At 39.8% G+C, this 19,231-nt stretch overlaps 1 protein-coding gene and 1 non-coding gene across 4 annotated transcripts in view; one reads left to right on the forward strand and one right to left on the reverse strand.

Moving 5' to 3' along the window:
* HPSE2 (heparanase 2 (inactive)) overlaps positions 1–19,231 on the reverse strand; it is a 662,760-nt gene that overhangs the window by 136,013 nt on the left and 507,516 nt on the right. For all 3 annotated transcript variants that reach the window (XM_032432603.1, XM_032432602.1, XM_032432601.1), the window contains one exon: positions 14,494–14,587. In XM_032432603.1, coding sequence (XP_032288494.1) covers positions 14,494–14,587 — 94 coding nt within the window. The remainder of the gene's footprint in view (positions 1–14,493; positions 14,588–19,231) is intronic.
* LOC116649635 lies at positions 10,939–11,045 on the forward strand. The gene has a single exon (XR_004302713.1). It is a non-coding gene; the product is annotated as a U6 spliceosomal RNA (small nuclear RNA).

The following is a 19,231-nucleotide window of genomic DNA, read 5'->3' on the forward strand; positions in this document are numbered from 1 at the left end:
CCTGCTCGGGGGGAAGCCTGCTTCTCCCTCTCCCACGCCCCCTGCTTGTGTTCCTTCTCTCGCTGTGTCTCTCTGTCAAATGGATAAAATCTTTAAAAAAAAAATTAAGTAAGAATTCCCACTTGTCCCCACAAAGAGAAGAGTCACTGAGGACACCACAAGGTCATTCTCTCTCCCTTCTCAATACTGCTCTGGGTGCCAAACCCAAAGGGACCCGGAGATAGTATAATAAGAAAACAAGGAAAACACCTTAAATGATAAAAAGACAGGAAAAAAAAAGAAGAAGATAGCAGGAGGGGAAGAATGAAGGGGGGGAAATCGGAAGAGGAGATGAACCATAAGAGACTATGGACTCTGAGAAACAAACTGAGGGTTCTAGAGGGGACGGGGCTGGGGGACTGGGTTAGCCTGGTGATGGGTATTACAGAGGGCACGTACTGAATGGAGCACTGGGTGTTATACACAAACAATGAATCATGGAACACTACATCAAAAACTAATGATGTAATGTATGGTGATTAACATAACATAATAAAATAATTTTAAAAAGGTAAACCAAGAAAAGAAATTTAGAAATAATAAGAGCTAGGAAGAAAATGAAACAGAATAATCTGATAAAGAGTGACTTGGCAGGATGGGTGGGGGTGGATACTTTAGATAGTGCTAAGGTCACCCTGCTGAAAGGTGGTATCTGAGCCTAGACCTGAGTGAAGAGGGAACCAGTCCCTTGATGGATCTGTAGGAGCAGCACAGGGAAAGGACAAGATATGGATACAGGACTGTTGTTTGTAGAACCCAGAGAAGACCATGTGGAGTATAGTGAGTAAGGGAATGTGGAATATGTGGCATAGTGAGTAAGGGAATGTGGAATATGTGGCATTTAAGAAACAAAACAAATGAGCAAAGGGAAAAAAAGAGAGAGAGAGACAAACTAAGAAACAGACTCTTAACTATAGAGAATAAACGGATGGTTACCAGAGGGGAGGTGAGTGGGGGCTTGGGGGAAATAGGGGATGGGATTAAGGAGTACACTTATCATGATGAAAATAAAATAAAATAAAACAAAACAAAACAAAACAAAATAGGAAAAAAAGGTCAGAGAAGAAAAGATGGATGTTTCTTATTCTGAGTGTGATGGAGAGCTATTGGAGGGATTTAAACAAGAAAGTGATATGAAGTAATTTATGCCAAGATCACTGTAGCTGTGATGAGATCATATATACATATATAATGAAAACTGTGAAGTGACAAACATGTTCTGTTATTTCTGTGGCCACTGTGAGCTTCAATTTCCTCATCCATGAGCTGGAATAATACTTGAAAAAGCTGTGTCGAGGATCCTGACTACTGATCAAAGGATAAATAATATTAGGCCAATCACAGGAAGATCCTGAGAGTTCTAGGAAGTGGCATAGACCTAGCAGATGAACATTTATGTGGGTCCATCTAAGGTGATGCATGAATTCAAATGAACTAATGCTAAATAGCGTAATAATTTATAGTTACAGTTTGGTGGTGGGATTCTGAACTATCATTTATGATCCAACAAAGGAGTCCAGGAGTCTGTGGACTACTTTCTTAGAAACCCTGAACTGTTAGCTCTTATTCCTTATTGCATTTACTAAAGGTCCCTCCCTGTGAAGGCAGGGATCCTATATCATGATATCACTTGTATTTACTTCCTAGCAGAGTGCCTGGCACAGAGTCAGTGCTTAACTGGAGGCTGCAGTGCTCTAGTCACACAAAGAAGTCGATCTGATTTCAAACCTGCCCATGCACAAGCTCATGGAAAACTGTCACTCTTTGAAGAAGTTATATGACCTAAGACAGGGCAACTAAACTGGTCAAAGAATTGGAAGCAGTACCCTGAATACAAATAACAACCTTGGAGATCAGGAAAAATAAAAGCATGCCATGAAAACCTACAATGGAACTAAAGATCTAGATAAGACCAACATATGTCTATTTGCTAAAGTTCAGGATATGAGGCCTGGGGTCTGCCCCCTTGAATTTTGAAAGACAGAAATTTCAGAGAAGGAAAGGGAAGTATGCCTTGCTTACCAGGTAATTCATATATGGAATCCAACAACCCCAGAAGTGGTAAAGGCAAATCACCATCCAGTGAGATCTGGAGACCAGAAGGATTTTATGATGTATTGAGCTTATTATAATGTTCTGATATTGAAGATAAGGAGACAATCATGTTCCTATCACCTATCCTGTGAGGACATTTGTCATAAGTATTTAGTTACAAGGTGGCATCAATTTGTACAAGATCCTTATATTCCAAAAGGAGTTCAAAGTCTAGCTCTTTTTTTTTTGTCTCTAAGGTCTTTTATTTATTTTTTTAGTTTTATTTTATTATGTTATGTTAGTCACCATACATTACATCATTAGTTTTTAAAAAAAAAATTTTATTGTTATGTTAATCCCCATACATTACATCATTAGTTTTTGATGTAGTGTTCCCTGATTCATTGTTTGCATATAACACCCAGTGCTCCATTCAATACGTGCCCTCCTTAATACCCATCACCCGGCTAACCCATCCCCCCCACCCCCCTCCCCTCTAAAACCCTCAGTTTGTTTCTCAGAGTCCATAGTCTCTCATGGTTCGTCTCTCCCTCCGATTTCGCCCCCTTCATTTTTCCCTTCCTACTATCTTCTTCCTTTTTTTTTTTTTTTTAACATATAATGTATTATTTGTTTCAGAGGTACAGGTCTGTGATTCATCAGTCTTGCACAATTCACAGGGCTCACCATAGCACATACCCTCCCCAATGTCTATCACCCAGCCACCCCATCCCTCCCATCCCCCACCACTCCAGCAACCCTCAGTTTGTTTCCTGAGATTAAGAATTCCTCATATCAGTGAGATCATATGATACTTGTCTTTCTCTGATTGACTTATTTCGCTTAGCATAATACCCTCTAGTTCCATCCACGTCGTTGCAAATGGCAAGATTTCATTTTTTTTGATGGCTGCATAATATTCCATTGTATATATACACCACATCTCCTTTGTCCATTCATCTGTTGATGGACATCTTGGCTCTTTCCATAGTGGCTATTGTGGACATTGCTGCTATAAACATTCGGGTGCACATACCCCTTCGGATCACTACATTTGTGTCTTTGGGGTAAATACCCAGTAGTGCAATTGCTGGGTCATAGGGTAGCTCTATTTTCAACTTTTTGAGGAACTCCATACTGTTTTCTAGAGTGGCTGCACCAGCTTGCATTCCCACCAACAGTGTAGGAGGGTTCCCCTTTCTCCGCATCCTTGCCAACATCTGTTCCCTGACTTGTTAATTTTAACCATTCTGACTGGTGTGGAGTGGTATCTCATTGAGGTTTTGTCTAGCTCTTTTAAATGAGGACTTGATTCCAGAAAACGGTTGGATTTGTAAAATACTGTGTACATAAATAAGATTCTGCAGAGACACAGACACTGCATAAATAGAAGTTCATCTGAACTCTCTTCTGACTTGCAGGGGGATTTGTAAGTAAACGATTTATAAGTTGTTGTTACTGGGGAGGTAGCATTGAGGAGTGGTTAGGGGCATGGACTTTGCCCTCAGACTGCCTGTGTCTGAATCCTGATTCTGTGGTTTACTCACTGTGTGACCTCTCTGTGCTTTACTTTCCTTAGTTGTAAAATCAGAATAGTAACAATATCCATCTCAGAGCATGTTATGATATTTAAATGACCGAATATTTGTAAAGCATTTGGAAAGGTATCTGGCTTATTGGTTAAGTTCTTAAAGTCAACCGAATGTTAACCTAGACCACTCTCCTTGTCTAAAGCACATGAGTTGGGTTTGGATCAATCTAACATTAGAGTTCGTTGCTTGTCTTTTGGACATATTTGTGGAAGTAGGTAATAGCCCAGATGTATGCTAACTAGCAGGGAAAGGTCTGCTTAAAATTTAAAAGGCACATGGATAATTCACATTAACATAATTAGCATTCAGAATAGTTAATTTATCCACTCTCAGCACAGGAGTAATTCCTGTCCTTTTTTAGAGAAGCCACATGAACAAAAAACACAGTGAGGTAGGACTTTTAAGTACAACCTAAACCAGCTTTATGAGATGTTCTGCAGGGGAGAGATTCCTAGAAAGTATTAATACTAAAGGCTCTGGAAGTAGCTGGTACAAATCAACAAGGATTTTCTGAGCATTTGCTGTTGGGGACATGGTGAGAGGTTTGATGAATTGTGTGTCTACCGTGAGCAGAGAAGACCATCATGGTGACATGTGGGGGAGGAACTGAGGCTGGGGGCTGGTTAGGACTGGGGAAGAAATCAACATGGGCAGAAGAGGAGAGAAAAAAAATCAGGAAAAGCAGATGGAACCAGCTGCAAAATTCCCTTAGAAAGTGAAACTCCAAGAAAGTGAGGGCTATAGTTCAACACTGTGGTTTTCTGAGTAAATATGATTCTCCCTGTGCTGGAAGAGAGAAAATTGCAGGACTGGAAAGAACAAGGGTACAGTTCCTGGTGAGAAGTGATGTGCCAATGAAGGTCATTTTAAGGAACACGTTGCCTGGGGACAGGGAAGAAGTACAAGTGTTGAGATGACTAGAATGAGGGTAGAGAGGGGCTGGGTGGCCGGTTCCCTTTCAAGGGTTCTGTTGTCCCATAAGACTTCAGCCCTTGGGCTCAAGTGGACATGGGAGGTGTGAGGCACCCACAGAACAGCTCAGCAAGTGGCCAGGGGCTGCTCAGACTCCTTGGGCCCACTGGGGGCAGACTGATGTGAAGGGAAGCCTCCAACTCCCTTCCCTCATATCTCCAAGTGGCTACGTTGAGAGAGCAGGGATGAGAGAGAAGAGAGAATGAGGAAAAACAACACTGATTTTATTTTTTTTAAGTTTTATTTTCCCTGCCGCTTTGATTTTTTTTAGGAAAGGAAAAAGAGAAAAATAGGAAAATAACCATTTATGTGCACATTTTCAAACCTGGGCTTCCTTTTCCTGTTTCTCCAAAACTGCAACCTAAGTCTTTAACAAAGACTCCTGAGAGCCTGGTTTCAGCCACTGGCTGTGCAAGAGATGGTAGCCCTATAGCAGCAGACATGTTGTTTATGGTTATCCAAACCCAACACCTTCCTTAATGAGAAAGGAAGCAATAAAACAGGAATAGTGGACAGGCCAGCTGGGCTAATCAGCCCTGGCAGGAGGCCTAACCTCCTAAAGAACCTGGAGTCCATTAATTCCAGCATCTCATCTACTTGGAAATCAACCTTCCCCCGGACTTTGGGAAGAGCAGTAGCTCTCTGAGTAACCAGAACTGGTCCCTAATCACTGGTGAGAAGGCAAATAGCTTCAGGAAGCTTCTTAAACCTCACCCATGCATAGCACTCTTCTTGGGGGTGCTCCTGCCTCTTTGTTTCTTATTGTATTTACTAGAGGTCCAGGTGAGAGTTCAGTAATGTTTTGTGTTTCTGTCCATTCCTCTTGTGTATTTTTGACTCTAACATACCTACTATATTAGAAGAGGAGGGGATCATTCCATTTTGCTCCCTCCTTCCTCTCTGCCCCTTCCTGAGTCCTGGATCTTATCATTTCTTCCTTGACCTTCCACCTCTAATCCACAAATTCATCCCCCATGCTGCCATTTGTTAACTTGCCAGGTCCCTCCCCAGCTTCGGAACCTTCACTGGCTCCCCATTACTCGCAGAAGCACTCAATCATGTGCTCACAGAAGTCTGTGTTATTAGTTGGGCTATGTGCTATGATAATATTGAAAGCAGCAATCTAAGGAATGATTTACTTAAAAATAAAAAGAATAGGGGCGCCTGGGTGGCTCAGTCAGTTAAGCATCTGCCTTCGGCTCAGGTCATGATCCCAGGGGTCCTGGGATGGAGTACCACATTGGGCTCTCTGCTCAGCGGGGAGCCTGCTTCTCCCTCTGCCTCTCTCTCTCTCTCTCTGTCTCTCGTGAATGAATAAAGAAAATCTTTAAAAAAATAAAATAAAAATAAAAAGAATGGATTCTAAGATGTCACAATAACATTCTTTTCATTCACCAAAATTATGAAATGTTTCCCTGAGGAAAAAAGCTAAGGAGCCAGTAAGTACACACAACCCCTAGTCTGTTTTATGGATTTGTCCACGGGAGTATGTTAGATGTGGCAGGATGAAGATGAGAACCACCAGCCCTCAGGATACATGCTAGTGGCTTCATTTAACTTGGTATCTCAGACCCTTCATAATGACCCCTTAGCAGCCTCTTCCCCCCTCCCAAGACCTATGGGTCACCACACATAGTGGAGCTACCATTTTCCAACCACATGACCTTCTTTTAGGTTTTTACTGATTGCCTCCTCCCCTACCCACACCTCATCCATGTTATCTGATTTTTTTTTTTTTTCCTGGCTTATTTCAAATGTTACCTCCTCTGTGAAACTCCTCAAACCTTTAGAAAATTAGTTCATCTCTCTGGGCTCCAAAGTTCTTCAAACCGATCTCTGACCTTGACCTTATTAAACTGATTTTAACTTATTAAACTGTAATTTTCTGTTTGCCTATCTGTCTTCCCTACTATACTATAAACAGCTTGAGAGAGCCACATTTTTTTTCCTTTATACATGCCTTATAGAAATATCTAAGTACCTGGCATGTTGCTTGATAGTTACTTTGCTTATTAAATACTTGTTAAATAATACAATAATGAAATAACTTATTGGTTAATAAGTGAGGGACATAATATTTTACTGATGAAAAGGCCGAGTTTCAGTGAAGATAACTAAAACCTCAAAACCATAAGAGCAAACATCAAATCGTCACAGTTCCAGTGCAGGGTTCTATTTACTTTCTAATTGGATTTTCTCGTTTGAAGAGACCTAGAAGCTTCTGAGTGACTAACCTGCCTCCATATTTAGTATGTCCTTCTTAGGTTAGACAAACTGGGCTATTCTGAGCTCAGCCATTCCAATATCTCATCACATTTTTCCTGATTTATTTCTTCTGTCTGATGTACTTCCTGTTAGTTTCATTAATTTTTTTCTCTATAATTTCTTTTTATCATCTCCCTGTTCCGGAGTGCCATATTTACCCATTTTCGTTTGGTATCAGATCAATTTTTAATTTGTGGCTTCTGTTTCTGTGACATCTTTAGGATTTAAAATTGCATTCTGTTCTTGTGATCTCCAACCACAGAAAAGCAACTGTATGTAATTGCAACAAAACATAAAATTAAAATAAGAGCATACACAAAAAAGATAAAGTCCCAGGGAAGGCAAGGAAAGTATTAGCATATGCCAGTAAATAAGGAAGATTTCACAGAGTCCCAAAGCAAAGACTATGTTCAAGGATAAGCGCTAGCAGAGGGAGAGACCGGACAGCAGCTGCTTGCACAAGAATGACTCTTCCTCCCTTCCCAGTTCTTTTTCTTGAGGAAACAACCCCGAGGCTTACTGGACAGTCTCCCCACTGACAAGTCATAGGCTTTACCAGCCTCAGAAATAATTTCCTCTCACTCAGAACAAACCCTATAATCCTCCCACTTCCATGTGGAAAATTGGAAGGTCACCCCAAGTTGTCTCTTCCTCCTGAAGAAGCTTTTTGCCCCAAACCACAATTTGTTCCCAAGGTCATTCCTCCAAGTGTCCATGGGCAGCACATACCCTCACATTGTCACTGCCTTGCACATAGCTGGACCTCACTGCATTGACCAAAAGCCTGTGCGTATGAGACATAAGAATGAAGTCCAGTGAATGAGTACAAATCACTCCCTGAAAAGCCCTGTCCTCTTCCACTATCTAATACTGGGGTAATATTAGACATTACCTAACATACAGCTTTCATTTAATTTTTACTTCTAGGATACCCACTCCAGATTATATGAACTGATCAGGGGGTCAAATTGATGTTCTTTCACCAAGAACACTCAGTATTCTTTAAAAGCCTTCCTAATCCTGGGTCATTAGGAATATAAATATGGGCTATAAAATAAATGGCTAACAAGTATGGCAGATGCAGAAGAGTGTACTGGGTAAGGGTGTGAGCTCTGGAGTTCAGTGGGCCTGGCCTTGAATTCTGATTTTACTACTAGTGGCCTTGAGCAAATGACTGGTTTCTTCAATGAGTTAGTAATATATGATGTACTCAATAAATGGCATTATAACCTAAAAGGTAATATAGTTACTATATTTCTGTAAGTTAATGACGCATTTTCCACAGTTTAATGGCTTTGAAATCAGAATGTCTTTCATAATCAATATCAAAAGAAACTTGCCAGCTGTTTACCCCATCTCGTACCTGCCTCCCGCCAGCTCTTATTAAATTTATGGTACATTTTATAAGTATTTGTGTTTAAGAATCAAGAAGATACAGTTCATAAGATGACAACAACTAAAACTTTGGAGTTCTTTTGTGGTAAACATACCTTTTTAGCTAGATTCCCCTATTTATTATTTGTGTCTTCTATATGAAAGAGAAGAGCTGAAGATCCCTTGGGTCATACTGTTCCATTTGCAGATACACAGCCAAGTGGTGTCATAGAAGCTAATTTACTGGGAAGCTCGTGAAGCTGAAACTTCCAGCTTCCTACTCTCACAGGCCTCTGCTGGTGTCCTCGGAAGGGCCCTAGAACCGTGTTCATGTGGTCAGATATATTTCTAAAACATGCACATTTGTTTTGTTTTCTTTTTCTTAAAGAAAAATTGTATGAGCTTCTGTCTCCATAAAAATTAGAATGCTTGGGGATGTTGTCCAAGGTGTTTGTATTTAGACTACTCTGCCTCTCCTGAGTACATCCTTGGCCTGTGTTTCTTCTCCCCTCCATCAAAAGCTGCTCTAGGGAAAGGACCTTCTGTCTGATATTAGTGTAACTTTGAACCAGTGTGGTTTACCTCTTCTGGGGTTCTTTATATTTTGCATCCTCCTCCTAATGCAGAATGAAAAGTTATTTTTTTTTTTCAAATGAAATATCTGGCATTAGCAAAGAGACTGAAATGTTATTTTGAACTACAAAGAGACCCTTCTTCCTTCACCCCTAAACATATACCCAGAAGACACTTTCCTACTGTGCCTACATGTAGGCATAGCCCATTTATGGCTACCTAAATCAATTTCTATATATTCAACACTGCTACACAGTTAGCAGCAGATTAGATTCTCCTGCAGGAGAACAGCTGAGAAAGCAGATCCAAATGTGAATGAGACAAAGACACTACTTTACTTCTCTTACACTTCTACTATTTTACTCTGCTCATTTACCTTCCCCTTTCTGCCTGTTTCCCATCAGCTAACATTTATTAAGCACCTGCCAAATGACAGGCATTATGGTAAATAGGCACCGGCACACTGAAATGAGCCCTTAACATTGCTCAGTGAATGGAAGAATCAAACACTGGTTTTTGTACTGCTGTTCTTATCCTAGTAATGTCATTTTCATTTTCTAGTTTCTTCATTAAGAGAAGGTTAATATTATCATTGTCCTCATTTTCCCTTTAGTTGTGCTTTTAGTTATTCTATGATCCACAAGAATCACTGCTATTTTTATCCCCCTCCCCTTTCATGTCCTAAGAGGCTCAAATAAGTGGGTAAACCAGAAGGTTGGCTGAAAACAAAAGCTTTTTTTTTGATCTATTAATTACTTCAAAAGGATTAAATATTCTTCTGCCTTACCTATTTCCTTGATCTTGTAACTAACATATACTGGAAAAAGTAAAGAGACCTCAAAAGAGTTCATCTTTATTAAATATTGTAGTCAATCGTAAGCAATGATGATATTAACAAAAGAACAATCATGGTCATAATATGAACCATACAAACCATTCTCTCTACTATATATATTTAACACTGCTAGTCCTCTGTTCACATGCTCAGACCTGAATAAATTAGAAGGTGTTTGTCCTTTAGGTGTTAACCTAAATGTCACTTCCTCTGGAAGGATCTCCCGGCTTCCCCTTCTTTTACACATTGACGTAGATATTTCCCACCACGGGCTCGCATGGAGTGGATGTGAGCACTCACAGAGCACCCTAGACATCCCTGTTACAAGAGTCATCACATCTTATTATCATTGCTTGCTTCATTAACTGTTTTTCCACTAGAGCACAAGGTCTATAAGGATAACCACCATGCAAATCTTGTTCACCATTTTATCCTCAGGGGTCTGGAAAAAACTAAGAATGTTATAAACAGTTGATAAGTGAAGGAAAGAAAGGAAGAAAGAAAGAAGGAAGGAGTTTTTCAAATATTAGGGAAGCCAATTGTTTGGTTTATTTAGTATTCAAAATGCAATCATATGGACTGTACTTTTGGAACTACTTCCCTTATGACTGGGATTTCACCAACTCCTTCCTGTGCTTATTAAATTGCTGAAAATAATATCAAAAAGTGTTATTTCCTCCTCTGATTCCTCTAGGAGACGCAGACACAAATCATAGAGTCCAAGTGACTTAAGCCAAAGTGGTTCTTCTTGGTTCTTATGTCATTGTTTTGGAGTCAGCCCAGGTATCCACACTATACCATCTGCACCGTATCCTAAACATCTCTTACTTTCCCATCTGACTCTTGCTTACATTGTTAGATTCTCAACTCTTTCCCCTGACTCGTCTCCCAAAGTACAGATGATTATCCTTATTCTAATGGAAGGGAGAGAATGTGTAGATCATCCAAAGGAATGGCTTGTTCAAACATTGTCTTTTTTTGGCTTTCAAATACATAATATAGAATTTCATATACCAGAATTTGCCCACTGCTCAGAAATTTCAGAATTCTTCTGTAAGTGGCAGTCCAAATTTGAAAACCACAGCTGTTTTTAGCAATTGAGTCACTGCCTTTCAGATGCCAAAAATATCACCTACCATATTCCCCAGGGTTCAAAGAAAGAGGAAAGAGGAAAAAAGCAAAGAACAAGTTGAGGATAAAGGTAGCAGGAAGCTTCTCCAGTCATACAAATTATTATTAAAAATAACTATAATAGTGCTCACTTCGGCAGCACATACACTAAAATTGGAATGATACAAAGAAGATTAGCATGGCCCCTGCAAAAGGATGACACACAAATTTGTGAAGTGTTCCATATTTTTACTGGAATAAAAATAGAAAGAAAAGAAAAAGAAATATAAAAAAACTAGAATAACTGAAATAACAATAATATTAGCAATAAGAACTAGCATTCAATAGCAATTAACAAAGTAGGGCCTCATGTGACTTTCCTAATCTCCCTAAGAGGGAGAGATGATAGTATTCTTAGCACCCTCATTTTAAAGATGAAGAAACAAATTAGAGAGGTTAAGTGAATAACCCAAGGTTACACAGCTAAGCCTGAGCTCCAACCCAAGCCATCCGACTTCAAATCCTGTTTTCATTCTATCTCTTACTCAAACACAGTCTCACCACTGATTTATCTAACCACTCCTTCATGGATTGATTTTGGTAAGAAATCTGCCTTTTTCCATCACTGTCAGCCTAAGGGGAATTATTAGAATTTCTGTGAGCTTCTCAAAATAGAGTACAAACAAAGATTCTACTTTTAGCTTTTGGATGGGGGTTCTAGGTATATACATATTAAAATCTTACTTGGCCCATCTCTAAACTGGTTTTGGAAGCTCCAGGAAAGCAGCTTGGCCAGTCTGTCCCAGTGTGCACCTTGGACTCTGATTTCCAGACCCCCCCACCCACCCACACAGGACCTCAGGAACAGCCAAAGCAACTTTTTAACTGGCAAAACATGGTGACCCTTCTCTGGTCTCCCGGTCCCCATCTCCCTAGAGCAGACCAGTACCTAGCACATCCTGGGCTGTGGTGAGCGAGATTCTCATCCTAGAAGCCTGAGCAACTCCGTCCAGGCTGCGCAGCCAATGGAAAGCCTGCCCCATAAACCAAATCGTAGGGAATCTGTGCTCCAGCGTCACCTCCGGCAGATACCCATTTAAGGCAAAATCTGGCAAGAGCTTTGTAAAAGAGAGTTGGGAAAAGAGAACTAGACAGGGAAATGAAGGGCTACTAAATGATACAGGGAGGATGAAACTGTGGCAGACAGTATTTTCCAAAGATGACTGCAAAAATCATTCTGGTCCTAAAGCTCTTCCAGAATCTTGCAACTCTCCCATCAAAAGGAATTTATTTCCTCTCTCCTTGAATCTCCACTGGTCTTGCTGACTGTCTCAATGAATGGACTATGGTTGAAGTGAAGCCCTAAGACTTTGAGGGTAGGTTAGAAAAGGTGGTACGGCTTCCACCTGACTCTCGCTCTTGGGCATCTGACTTTTGAACCTTGATAGGAAACCCAGGCTACATAGAAGCTTCATATGTAGCTATTCCAGTTAACAGCCCAACAAAGGTGCTAGCTGACAGCTGGCATCAACTGCCAGACCTGTGAGTGAACAAGTCTTGTGACTTTGTGGACAAATGAGAAGATGAGCTTAGCCACTTATTTCAGTCTCTGAACATTCTACGATGGTTTAGAAGTATCCAGAGGTGGAGGGAGACGGGTAGTGCAGAGAAAGGGAAGAACCTAACTCCCAACACCTTTGTCTTAGTTCTGACCTAGAGTTACGTGTTCTGCTTAAATAATTACATGAGCACAGTTAGAACCTGCAGTCTCAGTGCCATGATACCACTGAATCATTTTACTTCCAACGACAGCCCTTTGATCAGGTCATTAGATTTGATATCAGAAAAGCCAAAAACATAGGGATTGTCTATCTTGTACACTGTTGTGATACAAACATTTAGCATAGTGCCTGGAACCTAGTATACACTCAACAAACATCTGTTGGATGGAAGAATAAACAAATGAAAGAAATTTCCCCCCTCCTTTTAGAGAATGATACCTAATATCAGATTAGCATAAAGTGCTTAGAAATTTGCAGTGTCCAATAGGTTGATATTCAACTGCCTTAAGTAACGTTTTTTAACCTGCTTAAAGCAACTGTTAAATTTTAAAACTGTGAGTTCCTTGAGGGCAGAGACCATATCTTATTCCATTTTGTATCCCCAGCACCTGGCACTTTGCTTAGTACTTGCTAAGTGCTCAATAAATATTAAATATTTAAATACTAAAAACTAAATGAATGTCAAACAGAGACTGGCAGAGATATTTCAAATTATTTAGTTCGCCTAGGCTTTGCCTGGTAGGAGGCAGTGACAGATAAGGACACTGGCCAATGCACCTGATCTCCAGAGGGATCAGACTGGGATGCAGGAGTCCAGAAGTCCTGAGGCTTCCCAGCTGCTAAAACCTTTCGAGAATATGGGGACTCAAAAAGCTTTTGTAATCTGAGCAGGACATTGGTTTGAATACCAAAAAGGGTACCACTTTACCAGTCAAGAGTGGTTTTTTATGATTATACTCCAAATATGATTTTCTTTCACAGCTAATTTTATACATGATCCATTTATTCATTTGTCCATTCATTTATTCATTCATCCCATATTAATGGGGGTCTACCCATTGCTATTTTTCTGCAAAGATTTGTTTAATCTGCTCAAGAGATAGGTGAGTGTTCAAAAGGACCCCATTTCCTGGAAAATTGACCTGGCTAGGCAACAAAAGATGTGATCTCATTTTGTAGAGGCAGATGGAAATTACAGATATAAGATCTTCACCTTAATTCAGAATGAACTAATCCAGTGTATTTCAAAATGACTATTGAAAATAGAGATGTCTTGGGGTGCCTGGGTGGCTCAGTCGTTAAGCATCTGCCTTCGGCTCAGGTGATGATCCCAGGGTCCTGGGATCGAGCCCCGCATCAGGCTCTCTGCTCAGCAAGAAGACTGCTTCTCCCTCTCCCACTCCCTCCTCTGTTCCCTCTCTCTCTTTCTCTCTGTCAAATAAATAAATAAATAAATCTTTAAAAAAAAAAAAAAGAAAGAAAGAAAATAGAGATGTCTGGTATCTACCACTCCAGACACACTAAATCAGAACATCAGGAGTGAGACTGCAAACTTTATGAGCAACCTCTGGTGATTTTGATTGCACTCAAGTTTGAGAACTGTTGACCAAAGGTATCTTGCTAATGGGACCTACGTGCAACTGCTTAATATAATATAGTTTCCCCCACATCTCTACAAAAGTAAGATGTTACTTGACTGATTCTAAGACACCTAGGAATAGTGTTAATATGGCTCAGATATTTAACACTAAAGAATACTATAAACATGGCCGATGCCCCAGACCAGAATTTCCCTGAATAAATATAATCATTCTCTCCATAAACTAGCCCTAAATAAACCCTTGCAAAAAGAAAATAACAAAGTAAATCTATCCTTCCCTTAAGAAACTCACAATTTAGAAGCAAACTCTTACAAAATAGTCGTTATTAAAATAGAAAAGCTTTTAAACCCAGAAATGGCACATTAAAACCATTCTCAATTTGAAAAACAATAAACAACAATCAGCTGTGAAAAAGAGCTCTAACCTATACTATTTTTCTACCCTGGTTCCCACAGTGCTGACGTCCAGCTGGGACCCTGAGACCTTTTCCTGGCCTTACCCCCAAGCTCACTCCTTCCCAGGAGACTTTTACTCACTTTCTGAATTTTCCTAATCTGGTCAGACAGTGTGTCTAACAGGCGAGTTTTCAGGAAGTCCATCACCTTGACCACCCGGCCATCAATGTAGCAACTGTAATAAAAATAAAATAAGAATCAGGTAAAATCTTGAGCAGGAGACTACAAATACACTTCTCTAGCCAGAGGTCTCTGTTGCTTGAGGAAATAGCCCAGAGTTCACCTGGGCTTTTACATCCTAAAAAGTTTTGACCCTGGATGCTTTTCAAACAAGTAATATGCTTTTTAACTTCTTCATTTCTACCTCCATTTGTGGCCTATATTGTGATTTTTTTTCAACCTTTGTCACATGAAACTGCATTGCTTGCTCTATAGGAGCTGACAGGAATCTGTAATACAAATTAAGTAATGGGAAAAAGCTTACTTTTCTTTTCCCCCTAGGAAGAGTAATTTAACACCCATCCCATACCACCCCTGCCCCCACCTTAAAAGTAATAAAGGTATGTGAGAGGTTTAGAAAGAATATTCAAACATTTTTATACGTTTCCACACCTTTCAATAAGAAAACAAATCCCAACCACAAAAATCTGATTTAGTGTAGTGAGTGGGTCTCAAAGTTTCATCTCCAACTCACCTTGTAGTCAACCTTCTCCGACCACCTCCAGAATAAATGAATGGATGAATGAATGAACAAACAAATAAATGAATCAGATAGATTAAGTCTAGGAGCACTCTCCTAAAATAATAACAAATTTAGCATTCACTGGGTGTGGTGGTGTGGGTTTTGTTAGGTGGCTTAAGTGTAACAGCAAGTTGTGCTGATACAATGTTGTGAACATTTGACCAAAACAGGTCCATCCAGCTTTGTGGGGCCCCTCTTTGTGAATCCTTACTCTGAAGACTAAGCTGAGACTAGTCCAGGTTTAGGTGACTTTTATTATCTCAAACCTCCCACCCCCATCTTTACAAAATTCTGAATGGAATCAATTGAATTAAAATAAATGCCTATGACTCCTGGATGCCTTTCCAACCCACTCTCCCCAGCTGATGGCTAATGATAGATTATTTCATTTTTAATAAGACAACAACCTATCAGTATGTATTATAGAACTGTGTGAAATTTCTTCTTAATATTAAATCCCCATACTAATACATGATGTAGTAGAATGGTTAAAAAATTTTTTTTAAGATTTTATTTATTTATTTATTTAGTTGAGAGAGAGAGAGAAAGCACCAGCATGAGGGGCAGAGGGAGAGGGAGAGAATCTCAAGCAGACTCTGCGCTGAGTGTGGAGCCCAACGTGGGGCTTGATCTTACAACCCTAAGATCATGACCTGAGCTGAAATCAAGTCAGACGTCCAACTGACTGAGCTACCCAGGAGCCCCTAAAAAGTTTTTTTTAATTGTTGTAGCTGAAGTGAGTGTGGGACATGAGTTCCACCCAATCAGCCTCCCCTTGGCCTTCTTCACCACCTTGGACATTTCCAAAGAATCCAATGTTTAAGTCATTGATATGTTGGAAACAACATAGGTTTTGGACCTAGAGATATCTGAGTTCAAATTCCAGATCAGTTATTTACTACCTATATGACCTTGGACAAGATACTTGTCTGTGGGCCTCAGTTGTCTTATTCTTTTTTCTTTTTTTCTTTTGAGAGAGAGAGAGAGAGAAAGTACAGGTGAGCAGGGTGAGGAGGGGCAGAGAGAGAATCTCAAGCAGACTCTACAGCCAGCGCAGAGCCAACTTGGGGTATGATCTCACAACCCTGAGATTATGACCTGAGCTAAAATCAAGAGTCAGCCACTTAACCAACTGAGCCATAGCAGTCCTTTTCTTATTCTTTTTTTGTTGTTGTTGTTTAAGATTTATTTATTTATTTATTTGAGAGAAAGAGACAGAGAGGTGGAGGGAGGGGCAGAAGGAGAGAGAGAGAGAGAATCTCCAGCAGACTTTGTGCTGAGCAGAGAGCCTGATGCAGGGCTCTATCTCACAACCTTGAGATCATGACCTGAGCAGAAATCAAGAGTTGGACACTCAACCAACTGAGCCACCTAGGCGCCCCAATTTTCTTATTCTTAAAAGAGGTGATATATCTACTTCTCAGGATTAACTGATGATTAAGCAGATAAACCTAAAGTGTTAGGCACATAGTAGGCTTTCAACAACTCTGTTCTCTTCCAATTTCATTTTCAGCTCACAAAGACAGGGTCATAAACAATAGGGTACTAATTGATTAAATTATGTGTGAGTATAGAATCCTAAAAGTGGAATTAGTATATCAAAGGGTACATGATTTTGAAAATTTTGGTGGTTACTTATATTAGGGAATAAAACAAAATAATGACATGACCTTTTACTTCATTACTGATACAGATGCTAGACTCAGATCCAATAAACATTTATTATGTACGACACACAGTGCTGAGCATGTCCATTACTTACCACCCCAACCTCTTCCTATTAGTACCTCACTATTAGCATTTCTGATTTTTTAAAAAAAATTTTGATTAGATAGCTTGCTGCATGGAATCTAGGTATATCAAAACATAGTAATGTTAAAATTAATAATTCATGCAATGCTAATCTAATATACACTGAAGGACATGAATACTTGTTACTATGTTACATGATTACTAGGCACATGACACAAATGCACCGTAATTAGTGTTCTTCTATGTTTTAATCAAATATATTATAGTTCCCTTTTTTCTTTTTGTTAGCTCCCAGTAGCTATTTTAAACATCAGAATTTATGAATTTTGCTGGCAACACATATAGTTTAATACTTACTGAGATAAAAATGCCTGATGTACTTTTTCAATGTAGGATTCCCTGTGAATAACCCCCTAACTCACACACTCCTTGAGGGGCCTTTTATTACTCCACTCCTTCCTTTTGTCTCTTTTCTCAAGTACTCAGACCTTGGAGTTAGAAAACCCTGGTTCAGTTTCAGCTTTGTCACCTACCACCTATAAGATATTAGGTTTCCCCTTCTTTGAAGTTGGCTAAAAAAAAAAACCTCAAACCCACAGTATTCAAGGTACACTGTACTAGTCAAATTAGGAAAAATTCTGGGCATAAATCCTGGCACGTAAGAGGTATTTAATAAGCAAATTTACCCTCCAGGTTACTTAAAGGGCCCATGGTGACAGCAACTTAGACTGAAAAGCCATGGGATGAGGTGAGCAGGGGAACATCTGTCTGAAGGAGACCATGTTCATTCACTGTAGATTTGAAATGAGGGAAGACAGCGAGAACAGACTCCGGATTCCCAGTAAGTGGGAGGCAGAGGGAGAGATGGAGAGAGCTGTGTTTCTATTGCAAAAATTTGGAATTTGAAAAGACCTTAATGGCCATGTGGTCTAAAGCATGTAAGCTTGCTACAAAATGACTGAGAAGTGATTATCTAGGACAGAGAACCCATTCTCATATAGTACTTGTACTGTTCCACTGTACTACAGCTTGAATCCATGGAAGGCTCTTCTAACGAGTCTAAAATTTGCTCCCTCTTATTGTTCACTCAATGGCTGTTTTCTTGGACCAAGAAATAGTGCAATTCCTCTTTCATGTGACACGTGGGGGAGGAATTCCAATAAAAAGTTTGGCTTATGCTTTTTAGAGCCCATTTTTGGCGCCATTTTTAACCTAACAGGCTGGATTCAATCATTCTCAGTTGGTCTCAGGCTATTTCTGTATACTATGAATTAGATTGGAGCAGGGGAGAGCTCCGGGCAGGAAACCAGTGTGACAAGGTTATCTTATCTTAATAGAGCAGGCAAGAAGCATCTGGGTCATGAAAAGAAGTAAAAGTGAGAGCCTGTGAAGGAAGAACTAAAATAAGGCTTCTACAGAGTGTAAGAGAAAGAGGAAGGGAATCTCTGATGACCAGGAGCTTGTGAGAGAGGATATCTTGGAGAACACTGATGCCCAGAACATGTAGGCTAGTCAGACTAGGCTTTAGATTTGTTAAAGGAAATGAATGATTCTATTTGAGATATCGAGGACACAGAGAACATCAAGGAGGAAATATACAACAGGTAGTTGGAGATATGAGAAGGAGGTACAGATAAAATTTGAGACAGGAAAAGAGCTGGGTCTTCAGCTTATAAGTAATGAATGAAGCCATGGCTTTAGATGACCTCTCCGAGAAGATAAGAACTTAACAGAGATGTCAGAGACCTTCTAAAATGCTTGTCAAATATGGCCCTGGACATTGCCTCTACATTTGACCCAGCTGAGAGTCCTTTCTTTCCTCACTCTTTTTAATGACCTCAGTCTGAGTCAAATTTACATTTGGATGTCAAAGGAATCCTCATATTGTACTAGAAGCTTCAGCAACTTCATCTGCAACCTTGAATCCACATATATATTATACTATGGAAATATGAACTTTGGTCCTCAAGTTTTAAGAGAGGGGTCAATTTAACCATAGATGTGAGTCTGATAATACCTAAGCCTTTTTCTTGGGTACCCTTGGATACTTAACTTGCTACACTTCCCTTCATAAATGTGACACTTCGAAGAAAACATTCAGTGTTGATAATCTGTCGTTATTTGAAAAATTCCTGCCTGTTACAGAGCTTTGGTTCTCTGATAGTGACTGCCTGTGGTAAGGGGCCCACTATATCATTTAGATTTGGACACGAAGGAGGTGGAATAGCCTGCCATAACCATTTGGAAAAAATAAATCATTAAAAATGATGAAGATGGTGATTTCTAACCAAGACTGGGTAAAAGGAAACAGGACTGGATTCCAGC

The sequence above is a fragment of the Phoca vitulina genome, unplaced genomic scaffold (genome assembly GCF_004348235.1).
Source record: "Phoca vitulina isolate PV1807 unplaced genomic scaffold, GSC_HSeal_1.0 scaffold48, whole genome shotgun sequence".
Lineage (NCBI taxonomy): Eukaryota > Metazoa > Chordata > Mammalia > Carnivora > Phocidae > Phoca > Phoca vitulina.